At 30.1% G+C, this 18389-nt stretch overlaps 6 protein-coding genes across 6 annotated transcripts; 5 read left to right on the top strand and 1 right to left on the bottom strand.

Moving 5' to 3' along the window:
- Positions 1–46: 46 nt before the first annotated feature.
- LOC124418839 (protein strawberry notch) lies at positions 47–791 on the top strand. Its single transcript, XM_046946490.1, has 2 exons — positions 47–433; positions 533–791. Exons 1-2 carry the CDS (start codon positions 233–235, stop codon positions 764–766), a joined length of 435 nt encoding a protein of 144 aa, XP_046802446.1. The 5' UTR covers positions 47–232; the 3' UTR covers positions 767–791.
- Positions 792–3461: 2670 nt separating this feature from the next.
- On the bottom strand, positions 3462–4689 carry LOC111686463 (2-methoxy-6-polyprenyl-1,4-benzoquinol methylase, mitochondrial). Its single transcript, XM_023448817.2, has 3 exons — positions 4425–4689; positions 3940–4358; positions 3462–3875 (listed from the first exon to the last, which is right to left on the bottom strand). The coding sequence occupies exons 1-3, from the start codon at positions 4600–4602 to the stop codon at positions 3573–3575; spliced, it is 900 nt and encodes a 299-aa protein (XP_023304585.2). The 5' UTR covers positions 4603–4689; the 3' UTR covers positions 3462–3572.
- A 2-nt stretch (positions 4690–4691) lies between these two features.
- On the top strand, positions 4692–8772 carry LOC111686466 (zinc finger protein 184-like). The gene is made up of 6 exons (XM_023448819.2): positions 4692–5451; positions 5625–5696; positions 5766–6422; positions 6483–6575; positions 6641–7498; positions 7667–8772. Exons 1-6 carry the CDS (start codon positions 4976–4978, stop codon positions 8256–8258), a joined length of 2748 nt encoding a protein of 915 aa, XP_023304587.2. The 5' UTR covers positions 4692–4975; the 3' UTR covers positions 8259–8772.
- A 494-nt stretch (positions 8773–9266) lies between these two features.
- On the top strand, positions 9267–12415 carry LOC111686468 (zinc finger protein 708-like). The gene is made up of 6 exons (XM_023448822.2): positions 9267–9342; positions 9408–9846; positions 9909–9980; positions 10516–10887; positions 10948–11859; positions 12054–12415. The coding sequence occupies exons 2-6, from the start codon at positions 9455–9457 to the stop codon at positions 12316–12318; spliced, it is 2013 nt and encodes a 670-aa protein (XP_023304590.2). The 5' UTR covers positions 9267–9342; positions 9408–9454; the 3' UTR covers positions 12319–12415.
- A 224-nt stretch (positions 12416–12639) lies between these two features.
- On the top strand, positions 12640–15700 carry LOC111686467 (zinc finger protein 883-like). Its single transcript, XM_046946450.1, has 7 exons — positions 12640–13033; positions 13286–13702; positions 13762–13836; positions 13891–14265; positions 14335–14427; positions 14481–15332; positions 15393–15700. Exons 2-7 carry the CDS (start codon positions 13311–13313, stop codon positions 15670–15672), a joined length of 2067 nt encoding a protein of 688 aa, XP_046802406.1. The 5' UTR covers positions 12640–13033; positions 13286–13310; the 3' UTR covers positions 15673–15700.
- A 595-nt stretch (positions 15701–16295) lies between these two features.
- On the top strand, positions 16296–18354 carry LOC124418724 (zinc finger protein 836-like). Its single transcript, XM_046945926.1, has 3 exons — positions 16296–17444; positions 17522–17772; positions 17837–18354. The coding sequence occupies exons 1-3, from the start codon at positions 16960–16962 to the stop codon at positions 18352–18354; spliced, it is 1254 nt and encodes a 417-aa protein (XP_046801882.1). The 5' UTR covers positions 16296–16959.
- Positions 18355–18389: the final 35 nt, after the last annotated feature.

The raw sequence follows: 18389 nt of genomic DNA, 5'->3' as shown, positions 1-18389 counted from the left end.
TTTACTGTGATTGTTTAAAAGAACAAAGTTAAACTATTTTATCTTTTACTAACACCCTTCCGCCCACAGATACGCCGATTTGATAAGCAGCAATGAAGGTTTCTATTTGTCACACCAGGTGCGCAACAACAAACGTACCGCCATTTTAGCCGTTGAAATTGAAGCTCCCACTGTACCCAACAGCCAGCAGCCGAATAATAAAAAGAAAGAAAAACCCAGTAAAAAAGATATTATGTTTCAAATCTATCGACCCAATACGGGCCTACAAGTACGACACGAATCTTTGGCGGAAATCGAAAAGAAATACAAAAAAGTGGGCATGACCGAGGCAGAAACACACTGGACGCAACAGTATGATGCATCCGTTAATACCTGTTCACATGCCTATTGGAATGGTAATTGTCGTAATGTTAATATGGGTCAAGAATGTGAGGTAAGTGGAGAGGGGGAGGAGGGGTAGGGGGTTATAGGTATAGGGGTAGAAGTTTAAAATGGAATTTAATGTTATTTCTTTTGTTTTTTATGTCTATAGGTGGGTTTACGTCAACGTTTGTATTATGTTTTGGCCGGCTCGGTGCTGTCGGTATGGTCGCGTGTAGAACAAATTCTATCCACACGCAATGCCAACAATAAAATGCAAGTTATACGCATGAAAACTACCGAGGGCGAGAAAATCGTGGGTACTTTAATACCCAAATCATGCCATGAATTGCTTATGCAAGATCTTAAGTCTGATGCTGAAAAAGTCGAAGAAGTTATCTTCTAAGAAAAAGAGAAATAATTACTTTTTTCCAAAAAAAAAAAACAAAAGTAATAAAAACAACAATTTTGTCTTTAATATTTAACAAGAAAAAATTACACTATTATAATATTTAAGTTTAAATATTACTTTAAAATGAAAACCAAAACGACGCTTAATTTATGGACTTGTTTTTTTCTCTATAGAATGTTTCTTAAGTTTTTTTTTTATGTTTTTATGGAAACTTCTATAATTTAAACTAAAAAAAACTATAAATATATTATAATTATTATATAATTATAATATTAATAATATTTTATCTTATAAAACTATAACAAAAAAACACACTTTAATTATAAAATAACTTTAACAATTAAAAAATTATCTTACAAATTATCATTATTTTTAATAATTAAAAAACACTAAACTTTAATTAATAATTTAAACAATAAATATAAATGAACATTAAAAAATTATAAAAAAAACAAATTTAGTAAAGCTATCTATACTATATATACATAAAAAAATATATATATTAAATATATTAATAAAATTAGTTATGAAAGAAAATAAAAATACTTTAATTTAAAAATTATAAAATTTTTAAGAAAAAAAAAAACTTTTTTTTAACGAATCTGTTCAAAATTCTATTTCTTATATTTTCTTTAAAATTCATTTAAAATAGTTTTCCAAAAACAAAAATTTCATTCAAAATTTATTCACAATAAACAATTTTTTTCAAAATTATCTTTTAAAGAAAAATTTCACTTAGAATTCTTTCTAAATGATAAATTTTCAATGAATAATCTTTTTTAAAGGAAAATTTAAATTTTAAATTTTTTCTGATAAGAAAAACTCTATTCAAAATTCCGTCTAGAAACGAAAATTTCAATTCATTCACAATAAACAATATTTTATTCAAAATTCTTTTTAAAAGATAAGTTTTTTTAAAAGAAATATCTTTTTCGAAGAAAAAATTTGATTTAAAAATTTTTTTATAAAAGAAAAAAATCATTCACAATAAACAATATTCGTTAAAAATCTAACCTAAAGAAAAACGCTATTCAAAATTCTTTCCTAAACAAAAATACTATTCAAAATTTATTTCTAATAGAAAAAATCATTCAAAATTCTTAGTAAAAACAAAAATTTCATTCAAAATTCATTCACAATAAAAAAATATTTTAAAAAAATTCTCGCCTAAAAATAAATTTTATTGAGAATTCTTTTTAAAAGTTAAATTTTTAATAAAATGTCTTTCTGAAAGAAAAATTTCACTCAAAGTTCTTTCTAAAAACAAAAATTTTATACAAAATTTATTCACAATAAACAATATTTTATAAAATTCTCGCGTAAAGAAACATTTTTTTCAAAATTTTTTCTAAAAGATAAATTTTCAATAAAAATTATCTTTTAAAGAAAAATTTGATTCAAAATTCTTTCTAAAATTAAAAATTTATTTCAAAACTTCATTCACAATGAACAATGTTTTTCAAAATTCTCTCGTAAAGAAATTTTATCTTCGAAATTCTTCCTAAAAGATACATTTTCAAATAAAATTATTTTTTAAAGAAAAAATTGACTTAAAATTCTTTTTAAAAACAGAAAATTTAGATTCAAAATTCTTTTTTGAAGAAAAATTTGATTCTAAATTGTTTTTAAAATAAAAATTTCATTCACAATGAACAATGTTTTTCAAAATTTGCTCGTAAAGAAGAATTTTATTAAAAATTGTTTCTAAGAAAGAAAAATTTCCATAAAAATTATTTTTAAAAGAAACATTTCATTAAAAATTCATTCACAATGTACTATTTTCTTTAAAATATTCTCTTAAAGAAGAATTTTATTAAAAATTAGTTCTAAAAGAAAAAAATCATTCAAAATTCATTCACAATGAACAATGTTTTTAAAAATTTGCTCGTAAAGAAGAATTTTATTAAAAATTATTTCTAAGAAAGAAAAATTTCAATAAAAATTATTTTAAAAGAAACATTTCATTAAAAATTCTTCTACAATGAACTATTGCCTTCAAAATTTGCTCGTAAAGAAGATTTTTATTAAAAATTATATCTAAAAAAAAAATTTCTTTCAAAATTCATTCACAATGAACTATTTTCTTTGAAATTTGCTCGTAAAGAAGAATTTTATTAAAAATTCTTTCCTTTCTGAAAGGATCTTTAAAATTGCTGACTATTGTGATTGACTTTACTGTGATTGCTTAAATGAACACAACAGCTGTTTTTAACGATTATACAGGAGGTTTTTATAAAATATAAACGAAACATCTTAATTTAAAAGTGAAAAAACTAAAATATTTAATTATTTTGAATTTTAAAGTGAAAAAATTAAATATTTTAATAAAACATCATGTAAAGACAAAGAAAAATTGAAAACAAACCTAAAATTGTAAGTAATTAACGAACAGATTTTTTGAATAATATCAAAAGTTTCTATTATTTAAAGAACAGAGATATTTTAATAATTTTATTATTGTTTTAAATTATTTAAACTGGAATCAATTTTTTAACTATTTTTTTTTGTTAATTTATTAGTTTTTTTTTAAAGAAATAAACATTTCTTTATATTTCTAAGGCATTAGTTTGTAGTTGCAGGTTTAGTATATATATTAGAGAGAACACAAGTAAAAAAAATAATAATTTAATGTTTTGCTGTATATTATTAATAATTAATAAAAATAAAATTAAAAAAAAACATTCAAAAATACTTTGTGAAATAAAATTGAAAATATATTTTTTTTATTAAAACCCTTTTTAAATACAATAAAAATTCTAATAAAATACTAAATTTTAAACAACAACAAAAAATAATAACATTACAACTTAAAACCCGAATGTATGCTGACCACACCAAAGGTTAAATTTTCATAACGAACCATTTCGAAACCGGCCTCTTCAATCATACGTTTGAAGTCTTCTTGTTTGGGAAATTTACGTATACTTTCTACCAAATACTGATAGGGCTGCCATTGACCGGCTAATATTTGACCCATGGGTGGTATGACCTGAAAGGAATATTGATCATACAGCCATTGCATGGTATCATTTTCCAAATGACTAAATTCCAAACACATAAAACGGCCTCCCGGCTGTAAGACACGATAAGCTTCACGTAACACCTGAAAATTAAACAATATTATAAATAGAACATTTCTAAAGGAGATAAAGGTGAGCAAATTCCACCTTATCTATATGTGTACAATTTCTTATACCAAAAGCTATGGTATAGGCATTGTAGGTATTATCGTCGAAAAGCAACTCTTCGGCATTAGCACATTTCCAGTCTATGCTAATATTAGGTAATTTCTCTTGGGTAAGACCCAAACGTTTGGCTCTTTCCTCACCCACATTTAGCATATGTTGATTAATATCTGAGACCGTAACATGACTTTGTTTACCCTGGGGATTGGCTTGATTTTGTAAATATTTCAAATATCTAAAAGAAATATCACCAGTACCGCCTGCCATGTCCAGCAAGCGCGTACCAGGTGTGGGTCCCAATCTCTCAATAAACATATCTTTCCATACGCGATGAATACCCATAGACATGGCATCGTTCATTAGGTCATAGGATTTGGCCACATCCTCAAAAACTTTGTGCACTGAATTAACAAACAAAAATAGTAATATATTAAAGAAAATCTTTTATAAACTACTTAATAACTTACCCTTTTGTTGTTTTTCTTCCTCTTTGACGGTTTGGAAACCAAAATGTGTGGTACCCTCCTGAGAACTTTCAGTCAGTGTATTCGCTGTATTACCAACAAATCTTAAATTGGTGGCATATTTAAAGTTTAAAGACCTAATATTATTAAATAACTTAAAATAATGTTTGGTTACATTCATTTTTTTTAACAAAATCTATTAAATCTTAAAGAAAATTATGAAATTTTATTAAAAAACGTTGTAAATCCTCCCAGCTGAGTTAACAATTCCTTTAGCATGATATTTATAAATGACAGCTGTTTGTTGTTCTTCATGTTATCACTTAGCTGTGCATTACAATTAGAATTTGTTTGTCGATAATAGTGTTTAATCTTATTAACTATTGTGACAGATTGCATTTAACTGAGAAAAAAAAAAAGGAAAAAAACATCTGCAATTTTTTTTGTTGATATCCACAAAATTATAGTTTTTTTTTTATTAATTTTACAAATAAGTATTAAAGTGTAGTGTTTAAGCCACCATGTTTTTAGTTAATTAGTTAAAAACCTACAAAATGTCTAGTGAATTGTTTGCAAAATGTCGCACTTGTCTAAGTGCTGCCCACCACTATCATCAATTGTTCGACTATGTGGAGGATAATTACAAAATACTAGAAATGTTAGATGGTATAGTGCCCCAAATTGATATTAAGACTTCCTCGCAATTTTCCACCCTAGTATGTCAGCCCTGTGTGGATAAATTGTTGACGGGTTATAAATTTCAACAATTATGCATTGAAACGAATAATCGGCTGCATGATTTGCTGGGCATTGCTGTTTTTGAAACGCAGCCGAAATTGGAGAAAATCTTAGATCCCTTGACGGGTGAGTCAAGTTTTAAGATGAAACAAGAGCTAGAGGAGGATGCTTGTTTTGAATGTGAAATACAAACGAATGAATTTGAGGAGCCCATAGCATCGGATAATGATAATGATTGGGGACCGGATGGTGGTGATGATGGTGGTGGTGGTAGTAGTGACACAGATTCTAGGTAAGTTTTTAAAGCGAAAAAATACTATTGTTATAGAGAGAATTATAGCTTTTTAAGGTTGTTCCATAAGATTTCTAAAGAAATCATAATTGAAGGACAAAGATCAGGGAAATTATTATACAAAAGAGAACATTTTAAAGTTTATTTTAATTACTCAATATATTTTAAAACAGCAATGAAAAGCTCTCAGTTTTAAAGGAGAGATCTTCCAAAAAATCACCTTTAAAATTGGAACCTTTTGAAAAGTAAGTTATTTAAGGAAATGTTTGTGTCCTTTAAACAGAAATACTCAATAAATTTCAAACTTTCCGCAGACCTGGAAAACTAAATCGACTAAAAGGCAGTTTTCGCTGCTCCGAATGTGGTAAAGAGTTTAGCAGTGTGAATCGCCTAAAGCAACATAACGCCATACATGAGAAAAAACGTGGCTATTCATGTGAAATTTGTCATATTCGCTTTACGCTAGAGAAAACTCTAAAAGCTCATAGCTTAACACATAACAATGGTGATGTTAAGGCAGCTGAGGAAATTGAGTGCAATGAAAATGAGGATAATAAAGAGATTTCTGAAAATGAAGAGTTTATAGAAGAACCTAAAGCCGCTGAAAGTGAAAAGCGCAATACAAATGCTGAAGAAGCGTTATTAGATTCTAAGCATATGCTAACATTTAAATGTCCCGATTGTCCTAAATGTTTTGAGAAGAAAGCCTCCTTGTCGGCACATTATAAAGTGCATAAGAAAAAGGAGTTTCTTAAGAACAATAAATGTAAAAAAGTTGAAACTAGTTTAGAGGAAACTGAAGAGGAATATCCAGTAGAGGATTTAGAGAAGGGCACCAGCAATAATGTAGATAAAATAGCTAAGGTGGTGGTAAAGGAAGAAATCGAAATAACACCACAAATCTTTGAAGAACCCATGGATGATTTTGATGCTCAAGGTGAATGGTTTAATAATGATTATGAGGATTCAGAGTAAGTTAACTAACAAACTATAGTAAATTTTTTGTAATAATTTTTCTATACTGCCGATAGTGACAATTCGGAAAAGGATCTTTTTGCTAAACAGGAGCCAAAAGAAACTAAAAATATAGATTTTGTCGATACCGGCATAGGAGAAATAGAAAAGTAAGTGTATTGGCCTTAAGCAAACAAAAAACTCAAATTGAAATATTTTTATCACATTTTAAAAGGCCCAATAGCAGCAATAAAAGAAGCGGCAACTTTCCCTGTGAAATGTGTGGCAAAGTATTCGATCGTCCTTATCGTTTGAAACGTCACAGTTCTGTACATTCTCTGAGCAGACCGCATGAATGTGAAATTTGTAAATATCGTTTTGCCACCGTTAATATCCTAAAGGCTCATTTGTTTCAGCATGAAAATGAAACACAAGGAAATTTCAACTCACAATCACGTCCCGAAGGCTTTAAGTGTCCCGATTGCCCCAGACGTTTCGAAAAACAAGCCTCTTTATCTGCACATCGTCAAATACACACACGCAATGCCTCTGAAGCCAATTATCCCTGTATGGTTTGTCAGCGAAATTTTATGTCCGTTAGATCCTTAACCGAACACATCACTAACAAACATCCCGAGGTGGAAAAACACAAATGTGATCAATGTGATAAGACGTTTGTTTTACACGCCCATCTGGTGGAACATTTAAATCGTCACAAAGGCAATAAAAATCTTGTGTGTCTGATATGTGAAAAGGAATTTGGTTACACGAACACCTTAAAAGAACACATGCGCACCCACAGTGGTGAGAGTCCTTATTTGTGTCCTCAATGTGGTAAAACATTTCGCAGTGCGAGTAATTTACGCCAACATATGGAAAGGCATACGGGTCTAAAGAAATACCAGTGTCCAGAGTGTCCTAGCCGTTTTAACTGTAGATCAGATTTGTTAAAACATGCTTCGACACATTCAAATGCTAAGCCTCATGTCTGTGATATATGTGGATCACGTTTTACGCGTGCTTATTCCTTGCAGAAACATAAGTTGCTGCATTCGGGAGAGAGACCGTTTAAGTGTGATCAGTGCAGTATGACGTAAGTATTTGTGTTATCATTAAGATTCACTCTGTAATATTGTAAAGATGTTTAATTTCAAAAAGTTCATATCTCCTTGAATTGAATTAAGAATCCAAAGTTTTTGGGGATTTCTATAAGTCGTATGGATTCTTTTATTATTCTAATTTTTTAAACTAACTTTTACAGATTTGCAATAATTTATCATCTACGTCGTCATATGCGCACGCACACCGGTGAGAAACCCTATAAATGTAAATACTGTGAACGTGCTTATGCCGAAAGTGGAGATTTAACGAAACACTTGAGAACACATGTAGGCGAAAACACCTACATGTGTGATCAATGTCCCATGGCCTTTAAATATCAAGCAGAATTAAGGCAACATCAATCTCAACACTATAAAATGGCACAAAAACTCTTGCAGCAGGCACAAAAAATGTCCGAAGATGCTCAACAACATGAAGCAGCAAACGAACAAATAACAACATCACAGCAACATCAGCAAGAGGAACAGCAATTAACGTCAACACAACAACAGCAGCAAACAGCACAGCCACAATTAACATTACAAGAACAGCAGCAACAACAGCAACATAATCAAATGAAAAATGAACAAATACATAATTTACCCATGGGTATACCTAGTTATCAGCACCACTTGCCCTTAATAGATCATAATAGTATGGTGGAGCCGACAAAATTAGAAAATGTTGGAGCAAGCCAACAACAACAGCAGCATCAACAAGACAATTTAGATTTAAAGAATCTCAGTAATTAAAAATTTAGTTTTAGTTTTCTTTTATTTTTTAGCAATATATTATAACTTAAGTTATATACAATAATATTTAGTTGAAAACATAAGCATTTTACGTATAATTATATTATATAAGCAATTAATTAATACAAAATAAATTGTATTTTATAAAAACATAAAAATTGTTAAACAAAAACTGGCCCACTGAATATTATAAGAATTAAAATTACAAACGAAATAACACAAGTTATGAAGCGGCTTTGATCACCCACGACAATTGGATATCCGCTTCGGAACGACCCGATTCTCAATCGGCCAAAGATTGTCAACTTAGCAACAGCTTTATTAACCGAAAGTTTTTTCCCCAGTTACAGCCAACCTTCTACAACAACAACCTGTATACAACAACCTGTGTCGTTCCCACGACAATTGGATCTTTGCTCCGGAACGACCCGAATCTCAATCGGCCAAATATTGTTAACCCAGCGACAGCTGTAGCAACCAAAAGTTTTTTCCCCAGTAAAGATCTATCGGCCACAGTCGAGCTGTTACAACAACAACAACCCGTTCCCACGACAATTGGATCTTCGCTCCGGAACGACCCGAGTCATACTCGGCCAAAGATTGTCAACCCAGCGACAGCTGTAGCAACCTAAAGTTTTTTCCCCAGTAAAGATCTATCTATCGGCCACAGTCGAGCTGTTACAACAACAACCTGTATACATATAGTGGAACTGTTACGACTGCAATATCTACAGTAGTTTTCAAATACTTATCGCCTTTAGAATCGCTTTTTTTGTTGTTAGTTTATTTTTTTAACTAAAACTTTTTTTTTAATTTTTTCATCATTTTTTAAAGAATATTATTGTAAAAGTAACATTATATAGTGATTTTATAAAATTTTTTCCATAATTATTATATTTTCATTAAACGCTTGTCGTTTGTGGTCTTTTGCATTCAAACTCTATTTATTGTGAATATTGACATAGGTCGATAAAACAGTTATTATTTACATATTGTGCTTGATGCACAATAATTTTGTTTTTATTGAAGAAAATAATAAAAATGAGAATTTAATAATTATTGTAATAATTTTTATAACAATTTAGTAAGTGAAAGAAGATAATTATATATTTAGTTATTGTTGTTATAATAAAATCTCTTTTCCTTTAGTTTTTACAATCGATCCAGCTAAAGTTTTATACAAACTTTCCACCATCATGGAGTCTTCGTTTACAACCTGTCTCACTTGCCTTTGTAATTCCCATGAGGCTCACAATCTCAATGAGATACTTCTGGAAAACTTTACAATTTTGGAAATATTGTTTAAAATTGTTCCACCTTTAGTGGAAAATCAAATATTAACACTTTCCCAATGGATATGTGTTGATTGTTTAGATAAATTGGTTTTAGCTTATAAGTTTCATCAGCAATGTTTGGAATCGGTTAGTTGTTTAAAAGACGATCAAAGAAATGTTTGCTATATCCCCAACAACATGTTTCCATTTGAAGAAAGTCCTATTGATATTAAAGAAGACCCCGATAGCGCCATTTATCAAGGTGAAGCTGAGGCGGATAGATTAAGTGTTAAGCAGGAGATTCAGGAAAACAGGTATGTGTGAAAAATACAATTTTATACGATTTTCCATTTTTTTATAGTTATATTCCTTGCAGCAATGATAAATTATCTTTGTTAAAAGAAAAATACAAGAAAAAATCTTCTTTAAAGGTGATCAATTTAAAAAAGTAAGTTCAACTTTTTGAATACCCAGCAGTTCGACAAAGAGTCAATGAATACGAAAAAGACAGTAATTTCCACTAATAGTTACCCACCTGGATGATCGTAATTCGTATGTTTTGGGTCATTCGTCGCGAATGTACCCTTTTGTAATAGAGAATGAAGACCAGTCGTCACTTTAGTGTTTACAAAGAGTAAGCGGGAGCGGAGACAGTCGTCTCTTTACAGACCTCAAGTAACCTACAGATTATACTCTTAAAAGTTGTTTTCTTTTTCGAAAATGAAGACAGTCGCCACTTTAGTGTCCCCTTTGTAAGCGAGAGCGGAAGCAAACATCTCTTTACTGTCTCTTTGTAGGGTGTAGAGTGACGATTGACTTTCTCGCAGGACAAGCCCATGTTAAAATGGTCGATCACCTGGGTAGTCAGGTGGCTAAGGGGCCACCACAAGTAGTAGGTTAAGTGGTCAGTTCGGGACTGTCCCGTCGAACTGCTGGGTACATACAAAATTTAATACATTGTAACTAATATGAAAAATCTTTAGACGTAGAAAATTAAAACAGCTTAGGGCTAAGTTTATTTGCCTGTATTGCAACAAGGATTTCAGCAGTTTAAAACGTTTGCAAGAACATAAATTAATACATACAAATGAAAATAATGAAGTTGTTAATATAAACGAACAATCCCACATACTATATAAATGTTCACAATGTTCTAAAACGTTTGAAAAGCCGACATCCTATGCGGCACACTGTAGAATACATAGCAGAAAGTCAATTGAGCCAAAAAGTACAAAAAACGACAATGTAATGAAGGGGTTTAATGAAGAGGATTTGGAAGAAGCAGACAGTTCTGAAATTAAGGAAGAACGAGAATTTTTAACAGAAACTGAGGATGAGTCTCAAGATGAGGAATTGTAAGTAAAAAAATGATTTATTTATAAATAAACTTTTAACTTTTTTATTATTTTTTCCAGAAACAACTCACAGGTGGAGTTAGTTAATAAAACGAATGAAAAAGCAAAAACAAATAATGACTCTGAAGTTGGCAGTAATATAAACAAACTTATTTATGCTTGTGATAAATGCGATAAAGTATTCAAACGTTCTTATTGTCTAAGACGTCATAGTACAGTACATTCTACAGAACGACCTCATGAATGTAAAATTTGTACATATCGCTTTGCTAGTCTTAATATCTTAAAGATTCATATGTTTAAGCATAAAAAAGAATCAGGCCAATTAGAAACACCACCGCCCCCCAAGTTCGTTAAATGTCCAGAATGCCCACGACGTTGTCGTAATAAAGATACACTTGCCATACATTTGCTAGAACATAAACGTAAAAGACATGATAATCCCTGTATGGTATGCAAGTTTAATTGTAGTACGAAAAAAAATTTAACCATACACATAATCAGCAAACATCCAGAGGTGGAAAAACTTAAGTGTAACGAATGTGAAAAGATATTTGTTGTACGCGCCCATCTAGAGGAACACATCAAACGTCACAAAGACCAGGAAAATCTAGTATGTTTGATATGTGAAAAAGTATTTCGTAATAATGTCACTTTAACGGAACACATGCGTGTACATAGTAGTGAAAATCCCAATCTATGTCCTAAATGTGGTAAAACATATAGCAGTAAAAGTAGTTTGATTGATCATATGAAACGACATGAGAGCTTGAGGAAATATAAATGTCCCGAATGTCCCATTCGTTTTAAATGCAAATCGGATGTAAAGAAGCATTTGCCAACGCATTTACAGGTTAAGCCACATGTCTGCGATAAATGTGGAGCACGTTTTACCCGAGTATCTACTTTAGTTAATCATAAAATAAAACATTTGGGACTGCGTTCGTTTAAGTGTAGTCAGTGCAGTATGAGGTAAGTGAAATTTTTTCATCTCTCTTCAATTAACTGGCCAATTATGAACAATAATTCCCCGGACGTTTATTGCATTTTGCCTGCTTTATATATAAGAGAGGGAACAAACTCCCGGGGGAATTTATTATTCAGAATAGATCTTCTAACGGAATTAAACACCCATTCGAAATCTTTTTATATACTATATATTACAGTTTCACAGAACGTAAAACATTGCTTCGTCACATGCGTACCCATACTGGAGAAAAACCATACAAATGTAAATATTGTGAACGGGCCTATGCTCAAAGTAACGACTTAAATAAACACTTGAGAATCCATATCGGTGAGAATACCTATATGTGTGAACAATGTCCTATGTCGTTTAAATTTTATGCCCAATTAAAAAAACATGAAATTGAACATTTTAAAAAGGCTGAAGCGGAAAAAGGCAATCTAGAACAACAACAAGAAAAATAACAACAAAAAGATACTATAACATAATTTGCTGTAAAATTTGTAATTTATTATTAAAGTTTTTTATGCAAAGCGTTTAAAAACATTTATTTTAATCTATTATATTTTGTATTGTTTAAACTTTAGCGATTTTTTTTTTTTTTTTGAAAGATAAACAAATATGTTTGTTTACCTTTATTTACATTGATATATATTGTGATTGTTTATCATTATTGATTGACACTTATTATACGATAAGGCAGTTCTTATTTACTAGGTATTATTGTTTATACCAGTGTACACTTAATATTAAGTGTACACTGGTTTATACTTTGATTAACATTATTGATTGACATATGTTTTACGATAAGGCAGTTCTTATATATTTTTTTTACTATGATATTGTTTACATTGGATTTTTCATAAATTTTACTATAAATTACTTACTAAGGGAGAGAAACCATATAAATGTTAATAATTTCAATGAGATTTTGCTAAAAGACTTGAGAAGACATTTAGGCGAAAACACCTACATGTGTGATCCGCTCCCACGACAATTGGATCTTCGCTCCGGAACGACCCGAGTCATACACGGCCAAAGATTGTCAACCCAGCGACAGCGGTATCAACCGAAAGTTTTTTCCCCAGGATAGAACTATCGGCCACAGTCGAGCTGTTACAACAACAACATGTGTGATCAATATCCGTTTAATATTTTCGTCAACGCTTAATGTTTGTGGTCTGTATTACAGTTTTACTCGCTCTCTTTATTGTGAATTATTTGTTATGTAGATTGTTATTGGTCGATAGAACAGACGTTTGTGGTCTCTTTTTTATTTATTGTGAATTATTTGTTTTCTTATGTATATAATTGTCTGTAAAAAAGTGTTTGTTTACATTTTGTGTTCGATACACAATAATATTTTTTAATTATATTTTAATTGTTGGAAAAATTAAAATGCAAATTTAATAAGTTTTGAACATTTTTAAGGAGTTTTTCTTCAATCATCATCATCATGGAGTCTTCATCTAAAACCTGCCTTGCCTGTCTTTGTAATAGCGATGAGGCACACAATCTCAATGAGATACTTTTGGAAAACCTACCGATATTGGAAATACTATTTAAAATTGTTCCACCTTTAGTGGAAAATCAAATATTAACACTTACACAATGGATATGTGTTTATTGTTTGGATAAATTGGTTTTAGCCTATAAGTTTCATCAACAATGTTTGGAATCGGTCAAGTGTTTAAAACAAGATCAACAAAATGTTTGCCATCTCACTGCCAATATGTATCCATTTGATGAAATTCCTATGGATTTTAAAGAAGATCCCGATAGACCATTCTATCAAGGTGAAGCTGAGGCAGATCGAATAAGTGTTAAGCAGGAGATTCAGGAAAGTAGGTATGTACAAAAAATTGGACTTTTATGCCACAGTAATTATAGTTATGTTTCATTGGTAGTGGCAATGATAAATTATCTTTGTTAAAAGAGAAATACATGAAAAAATCTTACTTAAAGGTGGACAATTTAAAAAAGTAAGTTTATTTAAACATTTTTAAATAGATTTTAACTAATATAAAAATGTTTAGACTTAAAAAATTAAAACAATTTAAAAGCAAGTTTACTTGCCTGCAGTGTGCCAAGGGTTTTAGCAGTTTAAAACGTTTAAAGGAACATAATTTAAAACATAAAACTCTAGATAAAGAACAAAAAGTTCAAAGTAACAAAACATCCTTAATATATAAATGTTATCAATGTCCTAAAGCATTTGAAAAACCAACTTCCTTGGCAGCTCACTGTAGAATACATAAAAGAAAGATTGAAACAAAATCTACTACTAAAAGCGATAAAGTTAAGCCAGCTTTGAAAAAAGAAGATTTGAAAACGATTGATAGTACTATAGTTAAAGATGAACAAGCATTTTTAACAGAAACAGAGGGAGAGGATTCTCAAGATGATGAATTGTAAGCAAAAATGTAATTTTAATACAAAAATATATTCATTTTATAAACTAATTTTAATGTAAATGCCAGGGTCAACTCAGAAGAGGAGCTATTTAATAAAACGAAAAGAAAAGCTACAACAAATAACGATTCTGAAGATAGCAGCAATGAGGATGAAGAAAAGTAAATATTTTTTTTAAGAAAACTTATAAGTTTTTAATATTTTATTTCTTTAGACCGAATAGTAGTAGTAAAATAAACAAACTTATTTATGCTTGTGATAAATGCGATAAAGTATTTAAACGTCCTTTTTGTCTAAGACGTCACAGTAGGGTACATGCTGTAGAGCGTCCCCATGAATGCAAAATATGTACATATCGTTTTGCCAGTCTTAATATTTTAAAGATTCATATGTTTAAGCATAAAAAAGAATCGGGTCAATTGGATACACCCACCACCCCCAAAGGCATTAAATGTCCGGAATGCCCACGACGTTGCCGCAATCAAAATACACTTGCCGTTCATTTGCTAGAACACAAACGTAAAAGAAAGGATTATCCCTGCATGGTATGTCAGCACAATTTTACCTCTGTAAAAACTCTAACCGTACACATAATCACCAAACATCCTGAGGTGGAAAAACTTAAATGCGATGAATGTGAAAAGACATTTGTTGTACGCGCCCATCTAGAGGAACACATAAAACGACACAAAGACCAGGAGAATCTAATATGTTTGGTGTGTGAAAGAGAATTTCCCAATAATGCAGTTTTAACGGAACACATGCGTATACATAGCAGTGAAAATCCCTATCTATGTCCCAAATGTGGTAAAACATTTAGCAGTAACAGTTGTTTGCATCAGCATATGGAACGGCATTTGGGCTTGAAGAAACATCAATGTCCAGAATGTCCTATGCGTTTTAATTGTAGATCGGATATAAAGAAACATATGTCAACGCATTTAAAGGTTAAGCCACATGTCTGCGATACATGTGGAGCACGTTTTACCCGTTCATATTCTTTAATCAATCATAAAATATCACATTCAGGACTGCGCTCATTCAAGTGCAGTCAGTGCAGTATGACGTAAGTAAATTTTCATATTTTCTCTAATTAAAATGGAATTAAAGAATCATTTTCTAACAGTTTCTCTGTGCGGAATTCTATGCTACGCCACATGCGTACCCATACTGGGGAAAAACCTTATAAATGTAAATATTGTGAACGAGCCTATGCTCAAAGTGGTGACTTAACCAAACATTTGAGAACCCATATCGGTGAGAATACCTATATGTGTGAACAATGTCCCATGTCGTTTAAATTTTATGGCGAATTAAAAAAACACAAAATTGAACATTTTAAAAAGGCCGAAGAGGAAAAAAACAATCTATTAGAACAAGAAAAACAAAAAGAAGCTGCAACTTGAGTAAAATTAAGGAAATATTTGTAAAATTTTGCAAATTATTATTAAAAGTATTAACAATATGACAGTTATTATAAATGTAAACAATAATATATACATATTTAATTACTTATAAGTAATAATATTTGAAATTTTTATAATTTATTTGATAATATGTATATGCAAACTTGGGTTCTATAGTTGAAACGATATTTCGACTTTTTGAATTTTATGAAAAGTCGACTTTCGACTTTTTGCATTTAGTTAATATCGATATTTCGACTTTTTTCATTTAATAAAAAGTCGATTTTTTCGACTTTTTATTTAATAAATAGTCGACTTTTTCTGACTTTTCGACTATCCGACTTTTTTCGACTATTTTCGACTTTTTCCGACCAGAGTTAAAAATTTATAAAGTTGCCAGAAGCGTAAATTTATAATGTTGCCATTTAACATTATATTATTATTAATAAAAAATTTTATTTATATTTTTTCTATTTGTTGCAATTTTTTGAGTTTTTTCGACTTCTTTCTATTTTCGACTTTTTCCGAATTTTTCGACTTTTTCCAACTTTTCGACTTTTTTCGAATATTTTCGACTTTTTCTGAGTTTTTCGACTTTTTTCGACTCTTTCCAACTTTTCGACTTTTTCCGACTTTTATTTACAAAGTAGACTTTTTCATAGACAATAGTCGAGTTATCGATTTTTTTGGAACAAAATAGTCGACTTCGACTTTTCGACAAAAAGTCGATTGTTCGATTATTCGAAACTCGATTTATAGAAACCTAATGCAAACAAAATATTTGTTTACTTTTTATACAGACATTATAGCTATTGTGAATGTGTGCTATTAAAACGTTCAACGATAAAACAGTGTTTTTTTATTATGCCTTTTTCACATATTTTTTTAATATAAATTATAGATTAGAGCGTAAAAAGTAAAATTTATAATTTATTTTATATTTCCAAATACAATTATGTTTTAAATTTGTTATTGTTGGCACTTTAGCAAGAAACAAACAAATATTTGTTTACATTTTTATTTGCTGTAAAAATGATCGTGAATACTTACCATTTTTGACATATGTTTAAGGATAAGGCAGTTTCTTTTATTTGTTTAATAGTTTTGTTTACCTTAGATTTTTACATTAATTCTTCGTGAAGATTTAACAATGTGTTCTGCACAGCTTGGTTTACATGTTTCCATGTGTAATTAGATGTGATTAAAATGTTTTTAGTTTTTATTAACTAAAGTGAAACTTAAATAGTTCAAGCTTTAAAGTTTTATATTAAATACATTATTACAATTATGGATTGTATAAGTAAAACCTGTTTAACCTGTTTGGGTACTATAACTGAGGCACGCCATATCCACGATACTCTGCAGGATAATCATAAAATATTGGAAATAATTTATAAAATTGTGCCTATACTATTGGAAAATCAAGAATTAACATTACCCGAATGGATATGTGAAAAATGTTTGGACAAACTTGTTATTTCATACAACTTTCAAAAGCAATGTTTAGATGCCATACAAAATCTATATAAACTAGAGGCCAATACTGATGAAGTTGCAAAAAATGAATATTTTGATGAAGTTTATAAAGAGGAGTTGCTACAAGATGATAATGAAGATTCAAGGGAATCTTTTCATGATAACAAAATACAATTTGAGGAGTTGACTTTAGATTCTAAACTTGAAAATGAGGAAGATTTAGAAATGACATTTTATGCAAATGATGATGAGCTGGAAGACTATTCACAGGATAAATTGGAAGATAAAGAAAGTGGGTAAGTGAAAAACTTAAAATTTTTTTCAATTTAAAAGGTTTTTAATATAAATTTTGTATAACAAAACATTGAAACAGAAGCGAAAACAAATCTTTAGCTGATACCACCCTACCACCTTATGAAACTGCGACGCTACAATGTAAAATATGTAAACAAATATTTAAAACTTATCGGGGTTTAACTTCTCACAAAACTAGAGTACATATAAGAAAATATTTATATAATTGCAAAAAATGCTATAAAGGATTTGATTCCGAGGAACAATACATTAAACATTGTAATCGTCATTTGGGTATAAAAGCATTCAAATGTCCTAAATGTGATAAAGGTAGAGGAAATATGTTGTTTTAAGTATTATTTAAAGTTTTCCTAAAAGTTAATCTTTGTTCTAGTCTTTGATGCAAATAGCACGCTTAATCAACATTTAATCTCCCATTCCCAAGAGACACCATATCTATGTACAATTTGTGGCAAAAGTTTTAATCGTTCGGGTTCTTTAAAACAACATATACTAAGACATGGTCATGAAAAACCATTTAAATGTTATATATGTTCGAAAAGTTTTAAATGTCTGCCAGATCAGATTAAACACATGTATATACATAAGAAAAAACGTTATCAGTGTAATCTTTGTGGTGTAAGGTTAGCCTCCTTAACAGCTATAACATCACATAAACTACTACATACGGGAAGAAAAGATACACCACAAGATAGAGATGCAAATGAAACGTCTACTCAAGTGTTAAGTAAATCTAATAAAGATGTGAATTTGGAAAGCGTTTCTAAAGACGAAAGATCCCAAATAGAATTGAAACAGGAAGCAAAGGATAATGAACTCTTAGAACAGCAAGTTCAAAGTGAGAATGATGACAATTCTATGGAACTAGAAAAACCTCAAGTAGAGGAGTAAGTGAAAATTTATGGTTTTGGTATTATTCTCTTTTG

This window comes from Lucilia cuprina, chromosome 3 (assembly GCF_022045245.1).
Source record: "Lucilia cuprina isolate Lc7/37 chromosome 3, ASM2204524v1, whole genome shotgun sequence".
Classification (NCBI taxonomy): domain Eukaryota; kingdom Metazoa; phylum Arthropoda; class Insecta; order Diptera; family Calliphoridae; genus Lucilia; species Lucilia cuprina.
The sequence above is the reverse complement of the archived record's forward strand: the minus strand, read 5'-3'. Positions and strand labels throughout refer to the sequence as shown.